Source organism: Delphinapterus leucas, chromosome 2, assembly GCF_059928025.1.
Source record: "Delphinapterus leucas isolate spDelLeu-1000000601 "Yukka" chromosome 2, BTC_Dleu_Yukka2, whole genome shotgun sequence".
In the NCBI taxonomy this organism is placed as follows: domain Eukaryota; kingdom Metazoa; phylum Chordata; class Mammalia; order Artiodactyla; family Monodontidae; genus Delphinapterus; species Delphinapterus leucas.
The window spans coordinates 170957052-170979714 of NC_143130.1; the positions used below are offsets into that span (position 1 = coordinate 170957052).

Below are 22663 nucleotides of genomic sequence, written 5' to 3' on the forward strand. Positions count from 1 at the left end.
GACTGATGCTGGATCTTTCTGGAGATGAAGAGCAAGATGCTATCTTGCCCACCACCTCTGCCTGACTGAAGTTGCTTTCATCCCTTCATTGGCTTCACTGAAAAGTTATGGAATGTACCCTCCCTACATAAGAGAGAACGCAGGCCCAGTGAGCACCTACTGTGTGCCAGGTGCTCTGCTGAGGGCTTTATTTCCATTCTATAGCCGCGTATATCCATTTCACTAGTCCCCGCAACAGCCCCTAAGGCAGTGCCACCTACCTCCCATTTTACACAAGAGGGAATTGAGGCTCAGAAATGTTAAGCAAGCTCCCCAGGGCCTCAGGAGGCATTCAAACCCAGATATGTCTGCCTCACGGCCGGCCGGCTACTTGGTCCAGAGAAGGCGGGGTCTACCCTGTGCATGTATGGGGCGTGGAGGGAGGAGGGCATCCTTGGTTGGTCATTTGTGCGGGTACCTACAGAGCAGGGCCTGGGGCCCCTGAGGGTCAGCTCTGTCTCCTTGTGTCTCCACTCCATTCTCCAGGATGTCACTCTCACCCCCATTTCCCTCTGCCTTAGTGGAGACCACCCACACTCTCCAGCACGCAGGATCTTCTCCCTGCTGAGGACAGGGCTGCATTTCCCAAAGTGTGTCGTCTGGGGTACATGAGATGGGATTTTAGGTGAGAAGGTTTTTTTTATTAATTGTAACTTGATAATTTAATAGTGTGATAAATGTTCCCTTTTGAAAATAAATTCATTTAAAATAATAACGTCTTGAAAGGAAAATACTAAGAAGTGAGGGTACAGATATCTAAAATCAGGAAGAATGTCTGTGAATGCTCAAAGTTTGGGGAACACTGGTCGAATGGAAATTACTGGGCCCTGTGCACCCTCCATGGGCAGCTAGAATTCTACCTCCTAGGCGAGTCTTCCCTGACCCTCCAGCTAGTGGTGGTGCAGGTGGGGGTTTAACAACTTGCTCTCTGGGGGGAGGAGGGGCCTCTGATTTCTAACAATCATTAATTTCCATGGTGTAAATACTCTTACCATGGCCATTTTCAGACTACCAATGTGATCACTCAGCTCACAGGAGCTGTACAAGCCAGCTCTAGCACTCCTCTGCTTCCAGCCCATGCTAGTCTCTAGGACCACCACGGACCTCAGCTCTTCATGCTCTTTCATTTGTCATGAATTTGTGTGTGTGTGTGTGTGTGTGTGTGTGTGTGTGTGCGTGCGCACGCGTGCACCTTCCATCCCACCAGATTGCTCCCTGAAAACTTAAGCTTCTCTCATCTCACTCAAAGTACCTAGCACATAGTAAGTGCTTAAGAAAAACTAGCTAGTATCAATGGTACTATTTGTATTATTGTAGGTATCCCCTGTATACCTGCTAACTGCCTAAGTGGTTATCTTTGCATCCCCAACAGAAATATCCACTAGTCCAGACTCATATCTGGCTTTCTGTGTGGAATCCAGTAGATGTGACGTTTGGAACAGGTGAGTTCCTGTCATTTGCAGGCTGAGTGACCTTGGGCAAGTCGCTCACCCTCTCTGTCTTAGCTTCCTCATTTGAGAAAAAATGAAGATAATCGTATCTACCTCAGTAGATCTGTTAAAAGAATTATGAAAAGTACAATTGTTAAAAGAATTAAACACACTTCTAATGTAAAGTGCTGGAAGGTGCCACATAGGTGTTGGCTATTACTGTCCCTGCTGTTGTAAGCATTCCCCCTAGCTCGCTGACTGCTGAGGGGTCTTCCTCTTTTCCACCTAAAATGTGGCCTGGGCTCTGACCTCTCCTGGGCCTCCCGACCCCCGTGGGCGGGGCATTCAGAGGAATGGGTGGGGCGGGGGAGGAGCCTCAGGGGTGGGGGCGGGGCCTGGGCTGACCTGTAGTTGCCCTTCTTGGAAGCGATGTGCAGCGGGAGTATGCCATCCTTGTTGGCCTTGTTGGCGTCGGCACCCTGCGACAGCAGGAACTCCACCACCTTCTCGTGCTCGTTCTTGCAGGCCTCGTAGAGGGCAGATGCGTGGTCACTGGCCTGTGTGTTGATCTCAGCACCTGGCAAAGGAGAGGCGGATGGGTGAGTGATCAGGGCGGTCACTGTCCTCGATGTAACGCCCACCTCGGGCTGGCTGCTGCTGCCCTAACCACTGTGATACATTGGATCACCCAGAGGACCTCCAGCTCCTTTCTGCTACCTTGAGACCCGCCGTCTGCCATCCTGAGCTGCGACAACGATGCCGGGATTTACTGAGCGCTTGCTCTGTGCCAGACGCTGTGCCTTACCTATGCTATCTCTTTGAGTCCACAACATATTGTAACCCCACGCAATCAGTAACAACTTTATCTCCACGTCACAGACAAGGACGATGAAGCACAGAGAACCTCTGCAACTGGCCCCAGAACCCCCAGCCCATAAGGGAAGAGCCAAAACTTGAACCCCGATGATCCGATGGCAGAAGCCTTGACAGATGGTCAGATGGCAGAGACCATGCTCTCAACACTCATTCCACCTAAAAGGATCCAGATCCTGCCCTGAGGAAGGTCCTCACAGCTCTAGGAGGGCACAGAGCCTCCTCGTAAAGAAAACCCTAATAATTTTATTCATTGGGATTTGCTCTTCCCTGCCTTCCATTTCAAGGAATAAGAGAGGAATTACTTCTTGTCTCCTCTGGAGGGAACACTACGCCGTGCTGCGGGAGGGAGGAGTCCAGCCTGGTGACAGAGTCTCCCGTGAGCCCAGTCCCCTACGCCTTCTCCGTCTCCTGGTGGTGATGGAGAGAATGCAGGGGTTTCTCTGCAAAGAGCGGTGCAGCCTGTTCCCAGTCCCTCCCTATTCCGGAAGGAAATAGAACTGAGACGGCAGTGAAATGTCAGTAAGGGCTGAAATCAAGAGCATCTGTTAACCACAGATCCCCTCTCTCTGGGCATCCAGCTTATCACAAGCTTTCTTGTAATTTAAAATTTTTGATGACTGATTTCTGGTCTAGAGGAAAGAGCACAGGCTTTCATGCCAGACAAGAACCAGTTGAAGTTTCTGTTTCATGCTTTACAAGCTCTGTGGCCTTGGGCAGCCTTTAGGAGCCTCAGTTTTCTCATCTGTTGACCAGGAATAATAGTACCTACTCAACTGCAAGGAGTAAATAAGGCAATGTAAGCAAATACCCGCTATAGACTGAAACACTCATGTCCCCTGAAAACTCTTACGAAACGTAATCCCCGGTGTGGTGCTATTAGAAGGGGGAGCCTTTGGGGGGTGATTAGGTTATGAGGGTGGAGCCCTCATGAATGGGATTAGTGCCGTAATAAAAGAGACCACAGAGAACTCCCTCACCCCTCCACCATGTGAGGATACAGAGAGAAGATGGCTGCCTAGGAAGTTGGGACAGGCTCTCATGGGACACTGAATCCACCTTGATCTTGGACTTCCCAGACTCCAAAACTGTGAGAAATAAACCTTGGTTGTCCATAAGCCACCCAGTCTGTGGTATTCTGTGAACTAAGACAACCTCCCCACCAGGTGGCTGGCACAGAGGGGCTGCTCAGCAAATGCGAGTTCTCCAGGATGGAGGGGCCGGGGCGCTGAGGCTGGTTCTGCCTCCACCCCGAGGGAGACTTGGCCAGCGTCTCAGACACTGCCAAGCTCTCAGAGTCAGGCTCCGTGGAAGCCTGGACCCCGCCGGCCTCCGGCAAAGCCGCCTGCTCACACAAGAAAAATATTTGCATTTGCAAATGGACTCAGCCCACAACGGGAACAGACCCTGACTCAGGGCTTCAGCGGGAGAGCTGGGCAGATGTTGTTTAGCCTTAGCCAGTTCCCCTCGCCTGTCCGCTGAGCACCCTGCCCTTTGCCCAGCCTCCTTTCCTGGCTCCCAGGACCCTCCCTCAGGCTGGTCAGCCCAGATATGTCCCCGGCGGCAAGGAACTGCCCTGGGTCTGTTTTCCCAACTGCTCGGGCACAGTGCTGAGTAGGTGGTTGCTTATCCAGGCCAAGCCCCAGGATGGAAATTCTCGAGGCCTGGGGCGGGGTGGCGGGGTGTGAAGAGCATGCAGTTTGGAGTCAGATGGACGCAGTCGGAGTCCAGGCTCTGACCGTGACCAATCATTTAACCTCTGCGAGCCTCGGTCTCCTCATCTACAAAACGGCATGAGGACACTCCCTACCTCTTAGGGCTGTGGAGGGAACCCCACTGGCTTCTTGTGCTCATGCTTTAGTGCAGTGCCCGGCACACAGTGGGTCCTCAACAAATGATTCCAGCTCAGCCCCAGCGTCTGGCTTACCTCTGGGTTCTCTGTTGCTCAAGTGGAAGTGTCACTTCCCATGGAGAGAGAAAGGAAATCAAAAGTGTTCTTGGGGTAGATCAGAATATAATACTCTTTAACCAAAAGAATGTCTGCCAAAGTCTTGGAGTCTTCTGTTACTGGGACATGATATTTCAGGCAATGTTATTTTATTTTGTCCCATTAAGTGAACAAAGATTTTTCAGAGGCAAGGGGTGCAAAGACCAGGGTTCAAATCCCAGTTCTAATTTTCCGTGAGACCTTGGACGAATCATTTTCCTATTCTGGTCCTTGGTTTCATCACCTATAAAGTGAGGAGGTGACCTAAATGTTGTCTGAAGTTCCTTCTGGCCATGATAGAAGAGAAGTGGTTAGGGTGTCGGGAGACTAAGATTCTGGCTAGTTCTATCACTAATTTGCTACGTGATTATAGATAGATAAGTCCCTTCCTCTTTCTGGGCCTCAGATTCTTCATTTGTAAAATGAGGTTGTTGGGCTAGGTTAGAGATGGCTAATATACAGCACGTGTGCCACCCCACTCCAAGTTTGTGCCTAATTGCAGGGATCACTTGTGGAGCTCAACACATTTCCGGCTGAGCCTAGACACAGCCTCAGAATCCTTCTCAACACAGTATTCCCGGAAGATAGCATCACTCAGTCAGAGTATATCCATAGAGGACCCCTAAACTTGCCTTCCCTTAGAGTTTGTCTCTGAGGTCCTTCCCAGCTGTGCCCCTTGGGAACTCCATGACCCAGGGACCCTAGCACTCACCGTGTTTGGTCAGGAACCTCAGTGCCTCCAGCTGCCCACTCTGGGCGGCCACGAACAAGGGGGTGATGCCATAGGCATTCTTGGCTTCCACCTTAGCACCTCTGCTCACCAGGATCTCCATGACCTCCAGGTCATTGCGAGCAACAGACTCGTGCAGAGCCGTCCAGCCTCGGTTACAGCGGTGGTTCGTGTCTGCGTTGTACTGCACCAGAATCCTCACCGCCTCCACGTTCTTGCGCTCACAGGCTGTGCCCAGGGAGAAGCAAGATGGTCAGCAGGGCCCCGGCAGGAGCTGGCCAGCCAGGACTTCATTCATTCGTTTGTCCGTCTACCCATTCACTCATCAGCCATAAGTGGATTCACTCAGCAAATATCTACTGGATCTGCGCTAAGTTTCAGCCTCTGCATAAGCCACTAAAAGTCATAGTAATACGGATCAGAATTAATATTTGCTGATATGTACCTGACACTGGTTATGTGCCAGGCACTCTATTCTAAGCACTTCTCATAATTAACTAATTTAGTTCTCCCAACCACCCTTAAAGGATGTAGTGTTATTCCCTTTCACAGATGAGAGAAGTGAGGCACAGAGAAGTTAAGTGACTTGCCCAAGGTCACACAGATAGTAAGTGGCAGAACTGGGATTCAAATCCAGGTAGTCCGTTCTGGAGTCTCTGTCCCCTGGAAGGTTCCAGAATGCCCCTACCTCATCTCCCTTTCCAGTGTTACCTGCTTCGGTCCTCCACGAGCCAGAAGGGGAGGAGGAGGGCAGTGCCATCGTCCTGATCAAAACACTTCCTCAAAAGCTACTCACTTAATTTGGGCTAAAATCTATCTTCTGAGTCTGCTCAAACATCCCGTATAAGCCTCATCTTGCAGTAGGCCCTAAATGCAGCCTTAGCACTGGCAGAGCTATTACCAGGGAGGCTGGGCACTTGTCCAAATTAACCATCCCTAGAAGCTTCTCTGAGTCAGTCAGAGGGGGTGGTGAGAAGGAAGGGGGGCTGCCTGTGTAGTGTTTCAAACAGGACCCCAGGCTTGGTTTCCTCACCTGTAAAGCACAGATAATGGAACCTTCCCGAGAGGATGCCGTGGGAGGGTGGAGTGAGGTAGCATACGAAGGCTCTAGGGTGGAGCTTGGCACATAGTGGAGCTCATGCGGGACCAGGGCCCGGGCTTCAGCTGTGAGTCACCCAGCATATTGGGCGCTCTCTCTGCGTCAGCTCCAGTGCCCGGGGGACATGAGTTCTAGGGAAGACACTTCCACCACAGGTCTGCAGTGGACCTGGTTCCTGCTGCCTATGGAATGTTCCAGGTGCTGGATACCAGACACAGGGAAAGTTGGAGATTTCTGTAGTTTTTCAACGTGTAAAGGTCCTATCATTTTTGCAAGCCCCAAAGCTGATTGCTTAAGCGTATAGGCATGAACTAAACACTTGATCGTGGAGTAGTTCAGAGTGTGGTGCTGGCATCCAGCTCGCGGAGTTTAGATCCCAGATCTGCCCTTGCTGGCTGTGTGATCCTGGCTGCCTCATGTCAGTTCTCTGTGCCTTAGGGCTTCATCTGTAAAATGGGATACTAGCATCGCCTACCTCGTACGTGGATGGATATGAGGGTTAGAAAAAAGAACACAGCCTGGTACTTAGTAAGCACTCAGTAAATACCAACCGTCATGAGTATTTGGATTTTGACCCTGGGTACTGCCAGGGCAGCCAGTGAATGTCCTTGGATGATGTATTGGGTAAGACAGGAGTGTTTCCTTTTCTCGAACATCCTGGAGGTACAAATTCCCTCTCACGCCTCTTTGCTTTTGCCTATGCTGTTCCCCTGGCTTGTCCAGCTGGTAAATCCCTCCCATTCAGGCTCAGCTCTGGGACCGCCTCCTGCGGATGCCCTCTTCCACATCAGGGCCCCTCCCCAATGTTCCCAGGTGCCTTGTGCCAAGCTCTTCAATGCCAGTAGCTAACTATTACATCATCTCTGAATCGACGCCCACCAGATGGGGAGAGCACATGGGCACGGACCGCATCTTTTCATCTCAGGGCTCTCAGCATGCCTGGCCCATGGGAGGACTTGGGAAATGTTGACTGAATATGTACATGAATGAATGGTTCAACTATGTAAGTTATACATCTAAACGAGGCTGCACCATCAAAGTAGACCCCCTTGGGGAGTTGTACAATTTGCAAGCAATCCTCCCCATTGCCCACCTAGTTTCTGGACCCTCCCTCGGGGAAGCCCACCCCAGTGGGCTCACCTTTGTAGAGTGGTGTCTCTCGGGCCTTGTTGGAGATGTCGGGCTCAGCCCCAGCCTGGAGCAGGGATTGGAGGCAGTCCAGGTGTCCCCTGCATGTCGCCAGGTAAAGGGCCGTTTCCTCCTGCAGGGTGCGCTGGTCAATGATTGCCGGGTATGCTGGGGAGGATAGACCAGGAAATTCAAAAGGAGGAAGATACCCACCTCCCCCTCCAACACAGGGGTGGTCCCAATTTCCTCCCAGTTCCAGGGACAGATGTGAGTGGCCTCCACCTGAATTGACCATCCACACTGCCACACTGCCCTGGCCTTGGATTCAGTCACTTTCACAAGGCTGTTTCAGCTTCCCGGTCATATTAATCCAGCTCAGATGCCACCTCCTCTGGGAAGCCTCCCCTGGTTGAACCCCCTCCTTCTCCGAATGACCCTGTCCTTCCCTTACACTCCCACCAGCCACTGCCAGAAGTCCGTCTCATGTAGTCGCTCCTGCCCTGGAGTGTGGTGGGCTGCCTGGGGTCCGTGCTTCTTGAGAGCAGAGGTAACTCCTGCCTGCAGGTGTTACCCATCCACATCTGGCCTGGGGGAGAGCCGAGGCTCAGAGAGGAGGCATGATTTGCCCAGAGTGTCACAGCTGCTGGAGACGGCCTTGGCAGGGCACAGGCACAGCTGCGGTATTTTCCACACCAAATCAGCCCCTGGAGCATTCTCGAACAAACTGGCAGTGGCTCTCCCACAAGTCAGCCTTCCCTCATTCCTTTTCTAGGAATTAGGCCCTCCTGTCCTGGGAGGCCTGGAGAGGTGGGGGGATGGGTGGGGCAGCGCTGGCGGGATGGCTTGCTTCCCCAAGCACTTCCTTGCTTCCAACTTGATGACTTTAACTCTGCAAGCGGGGTGGTAACTTTGCCTTGCCCCTTTCACTATGGTTGTGGTGAGGCAAAGCTCCGCAAGGAAAGTGACCTTGCCCGTGCGTCCGTCCCCATCTGTGGCTGCGCACAGAGCCCAGCGCCTCACCTTGATGCAGCGCCTTCAGGCAGCTCAGCTGGCCGTAGTAGGCCGCCTCGTGCAGCGGCAGCCAGCCCTCCTTGTTGGGCTCTGTGAGGTTCTTCCCCGCCTTGATCATCGCCTTCAAGGCCTCTTCATCGCCTTCCTTGATGGCCTTTAGCACAGGGTCCACGGGCCTGTGAGAGCAAGGGGCAGGTCATTCCTCCGGACTGGGGCAGGCAGAGGCAGGGCCAGGTGGCCTTTCTCCCAGAAGGAAAGCAGGGCCTGCTGGTGACCAGGAGTGGGGCTGGCTGTGGGATCGCACAGTCCTGCTTGGCCCTGCTGCTCTGGGACAGGTGCTCAGCCCCTGCAGCCGTGTCCTCTCAATAAGGTGAATAACTTTTCCTAACCCACATGGGCGTGCCCTGGGAACTCTGCCCTGACCTCGGCCCTGACCTTGGCCTCTCTGACTCTCAGCCCCGTCACGGCTTCCTCAGCCTGCCTGTGACCGGGTCAGCCTCTCCCTGCCTCCGGTCCTAAGCCCTCAGCTAACCACTGGCTTTTACATGTCTTTGATTGTTTGCCCACTGTCTGTCTCCCCCACTGGACTCTGAGCTCCAAGACCACAGGGCCCGTGTCTTTCTTTTATCCCTTATGATTTGGTTCCCACGGCCCAGCTCAGTGGCTGGTCCATAATAGGTACTTAATAAATACTTGCGGCTTGAAAGAAAGAGAGAGAGAGAAAATATGAAAGGAAGGGAGGGAGAGAGGAAGGATTCAGAATTTAAGAACCCTGACAATTATTTCACTCCTTCATCCCTTCTATTTCCAAAAAGACAGCCTCTTCCCTGTTAGAGTTTTGCTTGCGTCTTTGGGGATTGTATTTATATCTCTTTCAACACAGTCTTTGCAATGGCCTCCTCTGAGCGTTTGGAGGACGCACTGGCCTAAGAAGATAAAGGTGAGGGCTCTGGATCGGGCTTTGCCAGTGTTCCGTCCCCCTGTGAGCATCCCTGGGCCTGGAGTATTCCCATGCCTTTATCTCCAAGTTGGGCACCACAATGGGAAACTCCACTAGAAACGTGGCCGGCTCATTCACTTCCACAGATGGAAATCAAGGGTCCCTTTTAAACAGAGCTCCTTGGTGGCCAAAAGAGAATCAGGGGAACCCTCTGTCCCTGCAGCTTTCAGTGGCTGCGTCTGCTATACCAAGACCATTTCTACCAGGAGGATTCGGGCTTCCAGTGTCGGCCCCCCAAAGGGATAGATAACTGACCCCACTGGAGGTTTTAGTGATAATTAAACTCCTTCCCTGAGCATAGCACTCCAGAGTTTACCAAGCACCTCCACCTTTGGGGCCTGTTTTCACTGAGACAAAGGCGCAGACCCTTCAGAGGGGGAGTCCGTACAGTGAGCACCTCTCTGGGGTCTTCCCAACCCCTTTCCTTTCTCCGGACCCTTCTCCTCACCTCTAGAACTTTCAGCTGCTGAAAGATTTAAGTACCTGAAGGATTAATATGTTTGACACCTTCACAATTTAAAACTTCTGAATATCAAAAAGATTTCGGGGCTAATATGAAAGATAACTTCTTAGCTTGGCTCATCCAAGCCACTTCGTTTGTTTGTTCGTTCATTCATTCATTCATTCATTCATGCACTGAGCTGGCTTCCCCCATCCTTGGAGAGTCAGTGAGGACAACAGACTGCTGTGGGTCCACTCTTGGGGAAAGAGCTGCGTAAATGGTCCCATTTCCCTGATGGAGGAGGTGAGAACGGAGGCAGGTCTTGTCCCAGGGCCGTCATCCCTGTCAGTGGCCACGATAGGCCCAGAGTGTCTCCAGGGCCAGCCCCTTTACCCTCCCAGCTGCTCCCCCCTCCAGCATGAGCGGCACTTCCTCCTGACTCTCAGCCTCTCTGGTTATTAATAGCTTCAGAGCACAGATGCCGGTTAAGGACAGACCCAGCAAGGACGATGGGTAACTGACCAGATAAGCCCTGAAGTCCCCATCAACGCCATCACTGCCACCTTGATGAGTTCCGCTTACGAGCGGCCCAGAGCAGCCCCGGTTGGTGTCAGGAAAAGCCCCAGTGGGGTAGGTGTCCTGTCTCTCCCGGAAGGTCTCCTGTGGGACCCGTCTGAAGTGGAAGGGAGGAGGGCTGGCTGTTCTTGTGGCTTTGGCGGGTGTGCATTGTCATGAGAACATTCTTAGGACGCACCGCTCAGCTTGGGCCTCGTCCAGCTGTGGTGCAAGGACCCTGGAGTGCTCAGACACACACACCGCCAGCTTCTGTATGAGCTCAGCCAAAGTGCCCGCCCCAGGGCTGGGGGGAACTGCTGCGGGTATCAGACCATCAGAGACCGAGGAGCTGGACAGGACCCTGGAGGCCACTCTGTCCTCTCCAACCTTCTCTATGGAGAACGGAGACTAAGTGAGGGTCAGCGACTCACAGGCAGTCTCACAGGAAGTGGCAACAGCGCTGAGACCAGAACCTGGTTTCGCTTTTCCAGACTGTCAAAATCCTACCTGCAGCGCCCAAGGAAGAGAGGGGTGGCAGGGCTTGAAAAGGGCTGGGAAGAAGAAACAAAACATAGGCCAATTGTCTCCTCCCTACAATGTAACCGATCAAGGAAATAGGGGCTCCAGCGATGGGACTGCTTTTTTGTTTTTAGCTGCTTCTGGGGTCGAGCAGAGAAGGAAACAGCACAGAGCTATTTTCTAAGGACTCACCTAGCCCAGCACCCTGGTGCCAGGCAAACAGAGCCTTTCCTGCATCTCGGATTATCTTTTGGTTTTAGCACCTGGCACTTAATAAATAAAGGCAACAAAGCAAACCAAAACTTGTGGGTATGGGCGTCGTGGGTGTGCTAAGATAGACCCACGGTGATGGCATGCGGGAAAGTGAGGCAGAATGGGGGGCTGGCTCATCGGCCTCAGCTCTGAGCCCCTGGAGTACTAGAGCCGTCTCCCCAGTCCCCCTCTCGCTGGGTCCCCAGGTTCAGAGCCCTACGGGGCTACTCCAGCACGCAGGGCCCATTCTGGGGGAACTGAGGGGTTAATCACAAGCTCGGCCTGGCTGGCAGTTCCTAGAGGATGGAGTCTGCGACCACCAAGCCCAGCTCGGCAGGAGCTGCTGGGTCTCAGGGGGACACACCTGGGAGGGTTGTTCCTTGGAGTCCCTCCAGAGTACCCCTCTTCCTGGGGGCTGTGGGACTGCTTCCCATCCCTGCACCCCAACCCCAGTTTAGAGGAGAATGGGCTTGGATGGTCTGGGGGCCGCGGGGTGGGGGCACTTACGCCAGCTGGAAGGACTTGCTGTGGTTGTATTTCTGCATAACCTCCTGGAACAGGCCCTTGGGGGCTGCGGTCGTGGCGCTCTCAGGAGACACAGTGGACCTGGAGGGTGCAGGGCAGGAGTGAAAGAGGGAAAAATACTCTGCATATGAGAAGCGGGTCATGGCCGGAGGCAGGAACGAGGATGGAGGGAGAGCGAGGGGGAGAGACTGACAGACAGACACAGGGCTCTGAACCAAAGCAGATGGCCGGGTCCTCCCTGTGCGCTGGACACAGCTGCTGTGTCTCCAGATTATTTTTGGCCCTTGGAGGAAGCCCTGGGAGATTTAAATGACCATATAAGACAACAATGAGGTTAACCTCACCCCAGCCCCGAAGGTCCCCCTCCCCAGCCAACCACGCAGGAGGCAGATATGAAGCAAGGTGACATTCTTCACCCAGGAGGATGTGAGGAGTAGTCAGCAGCAGGTCCCAGGATGAAAGGGGCTCAGTCCCAGGGCGGGCCAGGCTGGGTCCCCACAGGGATGGACAAGAGATTCACCGGGGTGGGGGGCTAGGAGAGCCAAGCTGGGGCGCCAAGCCAGGCCTGTGCTCTCACCCTCACCTCACTGGCTCCTCGTTAGAGGGTCCTGCTGTCCCAGGGTCAGGAACAAGCAGTACAAAGGGTAGAGCAAAAAGATGCATGAAGAATTTCATCGGAGTCAGGGCTTGGAGTCAGAGTGACACGGGTTCAAATCCAGGCTCTGGCACTCCCTGGCTGTGTGACCTCGAACAGGTGCATCTTCTCTGGGACTTAGTCTGGTGAGGCCTGAGTGTGTGAATGGTGTAAAGTGCTTACCAGAGGACCAGGCACAGGGCTCCACATGTGTCCACCATTCATTGCATCATGATTTCGTCTCTCTGAGTCTCAGTTTTCCCACCCCACTGGGCTGTTGTGAGGACAGGAGGGGTGAAAGGAGGGGAGGTGGCCACTGCACAGATCTGGATTGGTTGGAGCTGGAATGGGAACAGGGCATGCTGGCCCATCTTCCAGTGGGTTGGGGACCCTGGTGCAACAGACACTCCAGCGGACCCGGCCTGGTCCCCTGCGCCCCTCTGCGGAGTCCCCTGAGGGATTGGGAAGGATGTTGCTACAGGTGACCAGCATCCCGTGGGCCACGGAGGTGCTGGAGCTGTGACCCTGAGGCCCTGCAGATTTTGTGGACACCCTCAGCCACACCGGGGCACAGGGAAAGGGAGGGAGCAGAGAGAGACAGGAAGGATGCCAGCCCCCTTCACCTGCTGCACCTCGGTCATCACCTCCCACCTTCCTTCTCCCCCACCTGCTCCTGAGCAGCGAGGCCGAGTGTGATGCCATGAATGCTAGAGCGGGTGCCAATGCCACCGCCTTTCCTAGACTCAGAGACTGAGGCTCCTAGAGGCAGGAAACGGCCCCAGGGTCACACGCAGCTGCAGAGTCGACTCCCGTCTGCTGCGGAGCTCCGACACACGCTCCCTCCTCCAGAGGCTTGGTGTCTCCCGCCCCTTTGTCCCTTCTTTGGCTCTCAGGCCACCATGCTGACAGGCCCTGAAACTGGGAACAAGCCTCCACCCCTCTCTGTGCCTCAGTTTCCTCCTTTGCAAAATGAGGAGGCAGGACCAGACCAGGGGTTTCCTCGCTGCTGTGGTTGCCGTGGAGACTTCACTGCAATGAACTCACATGGAAACTCAGGATGCCATACAGATCTCACACCACATCCTGGGGACAGGGGTGCAGAGACTGGCCCTGCCAGGGCCCCTCTTCCCGAGCCCTGAGAGCTGCTGTTTCAGTGTCATTATCTACCCTTGCTCCCGGCCCTGAGAAGCGGAGGATGCTGGGCAAGACGGAAGCAGCCGGAGGCCAGGCCCACCTGAGCAGTCCCCAGCCCTGTGGTCATGACAACGCCCTGGGCTTCTAGCTCTACATGGCCTGGGGACCCGGTCACTCTCATCATTGATCCATGTGTGGCCTCCCATCACTTTTTGATCTTAGAATGCTTTTAGCCAGGTAAAACTCATTGATGAAAACCTACCCACCACCCTAAAATTAGGACATCTCTCTGATGGTATAATAATAACAGCAACAATGGAACGGTGAGGCTGGTGGGGATGGCAGCGAGATGGCGACGGTGACATTCCCTCACAATGCGGCATGGCTTCGCCTCCTTTCTATGCTTGCACAGCCTGTGCTAGGGCCTGGGGGTGCAGATCGATGGCATATTTCTTTTTGTTGATCCTCAGGTGTTCAGAGGCTCATGGGATCGGGGGGGGGCGGGGGCGGGGGGCGGGTAGGCGAGGACACATACCACCACAGAGCCGCAAGGGAGGGGCTGGGAGAGAGGCAGGAGGACCCGCTCTGGGCGCTTTGAAACTGAGCGTGTTAACTAGGCTTTAGGGGCAGGCAGCATGAGTGCTCAGAGCCGGAAGGGGAGCCAGGCCGCTGACCGGGTTCCGTGCTCTTTCTGATCAAGGCGACAGGCCCCATTTCACCTTGGGTCCAGAGCAGGGAAATTCCCAGCAGAGAAAACCACTAGGGCTGAGTCATCAGAAGTGAGAGGAACACGGCAGGATGTGGGCAAAGATCATGCCCTGGAAGGGGCCCAGGTAGGGCCCCACGTCCTTTGTGTGGGCGGGCAGGCCGGGGTCAGTAGTATGTCACCATCACCAGCTCCCAACAGCCCTGTCCTGGAGTCCAGCTGGTCCCGGCTTCAGACACAGGTCAGGCTCGGTGAGGGTGGGGACTAGGGCTGTGATGATAAGGCCCCCTGACTTCTCAGTGGGCCCTGTCTGAGTTAGTGAGAAGCCCAGGCCAGCCCCAGGAAGGGTGTTACATTGGCCTGGACCTGGCTGAATGCGGGTGGCAAGCAGGCGTCTTAATAGCAGAGGGAGCTGACAAATACAAGAGTCTTCCCATGCCTGCCACCGAGCAGCATCCCATACCTGTCCTCCCATCTGGTCCTCACACGAACACAGGTGTCATGAGTACAGGGCCTGGCACCACAGGCGCTTGATAAATTTAAATGAATGAAACAAAACAAGCAAACAAAAGCCTTTGTAGGGATAGTGTCCCGTATGGTAATCTTGGTGCTGTGTGGTTGTATGCCAAAACCTCAAATTCCTGGAGAACCAGCCCCCTGCCCTGTTGGCTGGAGAGAGGAAGAGCTCACACAGGATTGCCCCCTCCACGCCCATTCCCCCCATGAGAGGTCTGTTTCCCCCGCACCCACTGGCCAATGCATCCTTTCTGGGCTGGCCAGAGAGGACTCGCATGTAGAGAACATGGATTCCAAGCTGCAGCAACTTCTGCCTTCCCATCCATGGCTAAGATTCATTGAGAGCTTGCTTTGTACCAAGTCTTATGATAGGCACATGGCACAAGTCATCTCATTTCATCCTCTAGTCCACTTTGTGAAGGAGATGAAATTGGCTCCCTTTTGCGGATGAGGAAACTGAGGCTCAAAGAGGTTTGCTTCCTTTAGCCTGTTTGGCAAACTCCTATTAATCCTGCAAAGCCCACCTCCTTGACTAAGAAGTAGATCAACCCTTCCTGTGTCCCTCTGACACCGAAGCAGGCCTCTTTGCTGCATCCATCCTGTTGGATGATTATGTACCTCTGGGTCTTTGCCCCCATTAGACTGAAAGCTTAGGGAGAACAGGAACCAGGCCTGATACACACATCCAGGTGCAGGGAAGTCACCTGGCACATCGTAAGTGTACAGTAAGTGTAGGTGGCTTATTTGAATTGTTTGCAGCTGTGCACACGTCAGCCCAAGCAAGTTCCTGCTTCATTCTTTCTTCCTTTTTCTTCTCAGAAATTTAACCTTAAATAAAATGCAGAAGTTTAAAGACTGGAAGACTCAGCTTCCTGGAGCCACTCGGACTGCTATTTTCGTACCCTTGGGCTCCCTGTTCCATGAGTGCATGAACCCTACTTCTCCACTGGATGGGACGTTGGTCTGCCTTTCAGGGGGCCCTCAGTGGGCCAAGCCTTGGAAAATGATCCTCATACATGTTCAACCTTCACCCCTTACCTCGTGGTGGGAGAGGAACAAATTGGAAGATGACTTTAAAAGGGAATATTATATTTTCTCTGGGATGCTGAGCTGACTTTCATTTCTAGGATCCCAAAGACCCGCTTGACCTTTACGTCCACGTTTGCCATTTTGGTCACAAGCTGATGACAATAAATTATATTTCTAGAGAATTTTATTGGATTCAAAATGCAGGGACTTCCCTGGTGGTCCAGCAGTTAAGACTCCGCGCTCCCAACGCAGGGGGCCCGGGCTCGATCCCTGGTCAGGGAACTAGATCCCGCATGCCGCAGCTAAGAGCCGGCACAGCCAAATAAATATTTTTAAAAAATGCATTGATTTGCCAAAAAACATTCATTGGGCATCTACAATGATCCAGGCTCTTTGCCAGGTACTGAGGATACAAAAGTGAGTAATATCTCTTCCCTGTCCCCAAGGAGGTCACACAGTGTCCCTGGGGACACTCTCAGGAGGCCGGGCAATGCCTTCCTAGGGTGACACAAAAGCTTGTCCATGATACAGAGGCAGCCTTGAGATGGGCACTCAGGGTCCTCAGGGAGGAAGCGGAGCGAAGTTATTCAGGCTGCAGGATGTGGGACAGCACCCACCTCATCTGATTAGCTTTTCATAAGAATACTGCACAGTAGGCCTGGGCAAGTTTTTGTTATTGCCATCTTAGGCATAAGGCTGCTGGGGCTCAGAAAAGTCAAGTAACTTGCCTAAGGACACACAGCCAGTAGGTGACAGAAGAAGGAGCCGAACCTCCCAACCCACTCCTGTTTCCACTCTAGCCTGCCACCTCCTCACTCATTCACGCATTCATCCGTTCACCAAGAGCTATGCGGTGTTGCCACGGGTCAGGCCCTGTGTGCTAGACACGAGGCCTCACCGGAAGGAAGACGGCTGAGGCCCCTGCCTTCAAGGAGTTCACAGGTTAATGGCAGAAAGAAATACATAGAGACTGTTGTAGTCAGGGCAGTGAAAGAAACAGTCAGGAAAGTAAGAGAGCAACGTGCCTGACCTGGGAGTCTGGTCAAAAATGAGGCGGAGCTGGCCAAGTGGAGCCTCTGGGGACATATGTGATGTCCGCTTTCTAAACCTGCTGTGGGTCTACTTAGATGAACACTATGATATTTGGGGGAAAAAGTGGACAAGGACCCTATTGGGCCCCATACTTACTGTGACACCATGTCTGAATGTGAGCACAAATCCGTGTGTCTCTTGTTTGGGGGACCCTGAATCTCTGTGGGGAGAAGTCTCTTCAAAGTGGAGGAGGGACAGGAAATAGAGAGAGGCTTTTGCAGAATCAACAGAGCTGGTCAAGTGACTGAACTTCAGGGTGGGACAGACCTTGGTTCAGTTCCTGGCCCTGCCGGGCGTGTGTTTTGTCATGCGTAAAATGGGCACAGAAACGTCCACCTTGCGTGGCTTTTGTCGGGATCAAGTGAACGCCTGTGGGCTGGGCATGTGGAGGAAGAGAATGTGATTAACAATCCCATGAAAGGGATTTGCTTCCCTAGCAGGGCCCAACCCAGCCTCCTTTCGGAGATGAAAGGGCAGAACAGAGCCTAGGAGGTTTCAGGTCACATCAAGAGTGAGGAGATGCAGGCTGAATCCTGCCCTGCCTGACTGTGCCTGGATCTTGGGTGAGGGCCGCATGGCCTTGGATAAGTCCTTTCCCTGCTGCGTGAGAGCTTTCTTTCTCAGGATAAATGTTTACACCCCACGTGGGGCCTCCACTTCCTTACCACTAGAGGAAGGAGGAGGTCAGGGCCCAGTTCTAATGTTTTCAAGTGTCTACAGCACTCCTGGAGGGGGTTCCCACGCTGGGCAGAAGGCTGCAGAGGCCCCAGGACGTATGGCTTGTGCTGCAGGCCGGGTTGGAGGGAACTTGCTCTTCTCTCTATCTGATCCCTCTGAGAAAGAGGAACCTGTGGTCTGATTTAGGCTGAACTGGCCAAAACAGGAACCAGGGTCTCTAGAGCATCAGCCACCACGAGTCCTTGGCCCTGGGCTTCTGTTTTTCAGATTGGGTCTCAGGATGGGATGTCCTTGTGGTCAGCTCAGTAACCTGGAGCCTTCATATTCCTTCCAGCTGCCCAAGGAGGTTGCCTGCCTTCCCCTTTAGGGAGGGGGCTCCTGAGTGATGGGCAACACAGGCCTTTGCCCAGCCTTCCTGGCAGAGGTGGTCCAGCCTTGGAAGGGCCAGAGTCACTTGGGGAACACCCTGGTAGGTTTCATCAGGGCACAGGGCCAAGATGTACTGTCACCTACCTTCATCCGTGTCGACTGGCTCTGGACATCGGAAAAAGTCTGTTTATTGTTGCTGCTGTTATTACCATTATTGTTTGAGGTTCAGAGAGGTTAAATGACTTGCCCAAGGTCACACAATTCAAAATTGCATCTGTGGAACTGCAGTTGTGGCCCGTATCATATTTCTACTGGTGCGACATGGAACTGCTGTAGGTGGTCCTGCTAATGGGAGGATGAGGTCGTGCTGAGATGGGGAGCCAGAACAGGAGGCAGGATGGTTTTCTGGGCAGATGTCATTGCTTCTCAGACATGTTTTGCCAGGGTGATGGCATAGAAAGGGTTGGAAGCCCTGGCCAGATTCAGAACATCGGTTCCTTTGCATCCAGACATAAAGCCAGTGGTACAAGGCCGAGCCATGGGCTCTGGAATCAGATAGCTCCAATCTCTGCACCACTGCCTTCTAGCTGTGTGACCTTGGACTAGTTACTCAGCCCTGAGCTTCAGTTTCCTCATCTGTAAAATGGGAATATAGCATAGAGCCTCCTAGAAGGTCCTTAAGAGGATAAAATGAGGCAAAGTGTGTACAGCACCCAAGGTGGCACTTGGCACCTTCAGAGCTCAGTAAGTTTAGATAACAAATGTTAGTCATTACAGTGTGAAAATGCACCTTAGAGACCAGGATAACTTGGTCTTGGATTAACAGTGTTTGGGATCTGTGCCTGATGGACGCCCCATCTGGCCTCCCCTCGCTCACCTGGTCCACGGGTAGAAATGCGCAGGTTCGCGGTTGACACGTGTGGACACAGCGGCCTCAGTGGTGGCTGGGCCCCGAGTCTTGTCAGCCAGGCTCTGCTCAATGGCCATCTGGACCAGCTCATCCTCGCTTAGGCTGCTATACAGGTTGTACTCCTCTTGCCCAATGGCACGCTGTCTGCCCCGAGCACTGATCTCCGTGGCCATCCTCTTCCACCTCTCACCTTGGCCTCCAGAAGACACTCAGTGGGGAGGAGCAAGCATCAAATCAGAAAAGTCTGTGAGGAGATCAAAGCCACCCTGGTCACTAAGAGTTATGCAAGGTAGCTATGTTTACACACAGGGAAGCCTGTGCTTTCTTGTGGCAATCACACAATCATTTTTCATCCATTCATTTTGTCATATGATCCACCCAACCACCCATTCATCTACACATCCATCCACCCACTCATCTATTCATCACTCCACCAGCCTATCTAACTACCCGTCCAACCAGCCACCCATCTATCCAATTATTCACCATCCCACGCATCCAGCTGTCCACCCACCCACTCATTTATCCACTCACCCTCCCATCTGTTCACTTAGCCATCCATCTGTCCAACCATCTAATCATCCATCCAACATCCATGCTCCTATCCATCCACTCATCTGTCTAGCCAATCATCCAACCATCCACCTATCTCTCCATTATTCACCCTCAGATGTATCTGCCTATCCGCCACCCATCCATTTATCCATCCATCCATCTATACATCTATATATTCAACCAACCACCCACTCATCCACCATTCATTTTTCCATTCCAGACAGCCTATCTATACACGTGTGCATGAATCGTTAACTGAGAGATTATTTACTGAGCACCTCTTCTATGTCTGACACTCTTCTAAGCACTGGTGATACGACAACACGATCCCAAGAGACAGAATCCCTGCCCTCAAGGAGGTTACACAACCGTGCCCACATTCCTTCCTTCCAATCATCCAACAACACCCTATCCACGCATTTCTCTGCCTTGTGCTAGAGTTGAGATTATTAGAGATGAATCACATGATCTAGTTAAAACCGATGGTTAAAATCATTTGCCATGTAATTCCAGGGACTGTCTTCTTAAAAAAAATTGCCTTAAGGAGAAATGGACTTTGGTTGAGTCAACTGCTCTTAGGAAATGAAGTAAAATCAGCTTAGCCTGATTTTCATTTTGACCGGCTGACATGCAGTGTGGCTGTAGGTCAGTGATTCTGAGCCCTGACTGAAGATTAGAGTCACATGAGATCTTTTCAAAAAATACCAGTGCTGTAATTCGGCAAATATTTGTTTGCTCGGCAAATATTCACCCTCCCCTTTCCCCTGGAGGCAGAATGTTGCCCCTTCCTTCCCCACTGAGATCGGGCTTGGCCGTGTAACTTGCTCTGGCCAATGAATGTTAGTGGATATGATAAAGCAGCCACTTGACATGCGCGTGTGCAGTGGCACTTGCTCTTCTGCCATCGCCAGGACTCCCCCTTGGAGCCATTGCCCTTTAGCTGGGTCCCAGAGTGAACCCACCTGGGGCTGCCATAGCCCAACCTGCACGGAGGAGCTCTGTCCAGTGGGCCTGCAGCCTGGCCTGGCCTAGATCAGCCTACGGACCCGCAGCGCCAGAGCGCGAGAATCAATGCTTGTTGAGGGTGCTTTGTCATACAGAGTTCTCGTGGCTCTAGTTAACCAATACCCAGAAGACTAGGCCAGGCACTTCACAGAGAGGACATCTAAAAGGCCAACCACCAAACGTAAGGGCGCTTAACTTCCTAAGTGTTTGGGAAGAACTCAGATTAAGACCCCAATGCAATACCACTATACACCCACCAGAATGGCTCAAGTGAAAAAGATGGGAAATGGCAAGTGTTGGAGAGGAAGTGGAGCAACCGGAATGCTCCCCACTCGTGGCAGAAGTGTCAAAATGGGATGGCATTTGCTAATGCTGAGCATATACATGTCACGTGACCCCCAAATCCCACTCCGGTCTCTATGTCCAAGACAGGTGAACATATGTTCACCAAAAGACAAGTTTGAGAATAATTCATAGCAGCGTTATTCAAAATAAACCCCAATGGGGCTTCCTTGGTGGCGCAGTGGTTGAGAGTCCGCCTGCTGATGTAGGGGACACGGGTTCATGCCCCGGTCCATGGATGAAGCATGACTGTTCCAAGACAATTGGGACAATCTCACCCCCTTGGCCAGTGACTAATTTAGGGGTAGGCATGTAGCCTGGTTTTGTCCAAAGAGACATAAAGGAAATTCTGCCGGGGTCTCCCAGGAAGGACTTTCCTTTTCCTAATAAAAGAGAAAGCAGTGAAGAAAATGACTCCTCGCCCACACCCCTGCTTTGTGTTGGAGGACTTGCTGCTTGGAGTGGTGGCAGCTATCTTGTAACCATGAGAGGGACAGTGTCGCAACAGTGAGTTTGACGGAGTGAGTGACAGGTCTTCTGAGTCCTTCATTATATTGTTGAGCCGCTGAACCAGTGCTGGGTCTGCCCATCCCGGCCTGCTTATTAGGTAAAGACTGAAGATCCTTATGGTTTAAGCCAACGTTAGGTGGGTTTTTTTGTTATATGCAATCAAAAATCATCTTAAAACATGGTTCTTAGGCCTGACCGAGAGTCTTGAAAACACGCCAAGGCTCTAGTCCCACCGAGACCATGAGCTCAAAGCCTCCAGGGCTGGCGGCCAAGCATTGCAATGTTCAAGGCTTCCTTGACAATTTTAGTAGGTAGCCAGTGCTGAGAACCACAGCTCCACATCAAGTGTCAGGTAGCTGCTCTGTGTTCCACCCTAGGGGAGGGAAAAGGGGCATTCTGACCTCAAAATCACTTTGTGCCTAATGTTTGGGGTACTATTATTATTACCATTATTATTATTTTGCAGCACCGACAACCTCAGTTTTGTTTATTGTGTAAAGAACCCAAGACTGGCAATCAAGAGACTTGGGGGTTTACGTCCCAGCTCAGCCACGAGCATCTCTCTTTCTCTCTCAGGCTCTCAGTTTTTCCATCTGTTAAATGGTGGGATGGGCTAGAACCTGCCTTCCATCCCTTCCATCCTGGAAGGGGGCACTGTGCAGCCAGGTGTTCCCCACCCCCAGCTGACCCAGGCCCTGCTTCCCACCCCTTCTTTGCTTCCCTGTGCCTGAGGTCCCTGCCTTGGCTTTTCCAGAGCTGGAGTTTGGCTCTACCCCCACCTGGCACAAGGCAGAGGCTCAGTTCATGTGGTGCTACCCTGACTGGAAGTGCCGATGCCCAGTGCCTGCCCAGCGTCGTGGTGCCCTGGCCTGAGGGCATCTGCTCCAGACCAGGAGCGAGGGGGAAGAGCACAGGACTAAGAGTCAGGGATCTGGGTTATAGTCTCCAAGTTGATGCTAAAGCGCTGTGTGACCTCAGCCACATCCCTGTCCCTCTCTGGGCCTCAGTTTTCTCATTGCAAAAAGAGGATTTTGGCTAGAAGGTTTCCAAGGGTTCTTCCAGTTCTAAAGCTTCTACAACTCGTTGAGATGTTTGGTTAGCTCTGTGCTAGTGAACACCAAACTCTCTGTCCCTGGGAGTCCCTTATGGTCACTTCAACAGGTCCACCGTATGTATAGAGCTTAGCATCGGTCATGGGGGAATAGGGAACCAAGCAGGAATGGAAGGATCTCAGATCTGAGTGTCAGGAACCCTAGATCTAGTTTCAATTCTGCAACTTACTAGCTATGTGACCTTGGTCAAGTCACTTCCCCTTCTGGGTCTCCGTTCCTTTATCAGTAAAAATGGGAATGAGACAACCCACTTCACCATGCTGAAGGGGCCATATACATGTGCTGGTCAAGTGCAGGCAGCTGGGAGGGGACCCCTCCAGCCCCTCACCCTAAGGCAGCATTGGCCCTGCAGCCTGGTATGGGTAGCTCAGAGGTACCCGGACAGCACCCGGCTCCAGCAAGCACCCCTTCCTTGACCAGATTCCTAGGGAGGCGAGGACAGTCAGGTGATGGTTACCTGGAACTGCCATCTCCCGCAGCT

The 22663-nt window shown here is 52.8% G+C and overlaps 1 protein-coding gene across 2 annotated transcripts in view; it reads right to left on the bottom strand.

Annotated features, from left to right (window-relative positions):
• ASB2 (ankyrin repeat and SOCS box containing 2) overlaps positions 1-19621 on the bottom strand; it is a 30003-nt gene extending 10382 nt beyond the window's left edge. Inside the window, exons 1-6 of one of the 2 annotated variants that reach the window (XM_022576202.2) lie at positions 18626-19621; positions 11573-11671; positions 8307-8473; positions 7299-7454; positions 5042-5287; positions 1875-2046 (exon numbers count right to left, since the gene is read on the bottom strand). In XM_022576202.2, coding sequence (XP_022431910.2) covers positions 1875-2046; positions 5042-5287; positions 7299-7454; positions 8307-8473; positions 11573-11671; positions 18626-18831 — 1046 coding nt within the window. In that variant the 5' untranslated portion in view covers positions 18832-19621. Of the gene's footprint in view, positions 1-1874; positions 2047-5041; positions 5288-7298; positions 7455-8306; positions 8474-11572; positions 12003-18625 lie in introns of those variants that run through there. The other variant, XM_022576204.3, reaches the window with a different exon arrangement.
• Positions 19622-22663: the final 3042 nt, after the last annotated feature.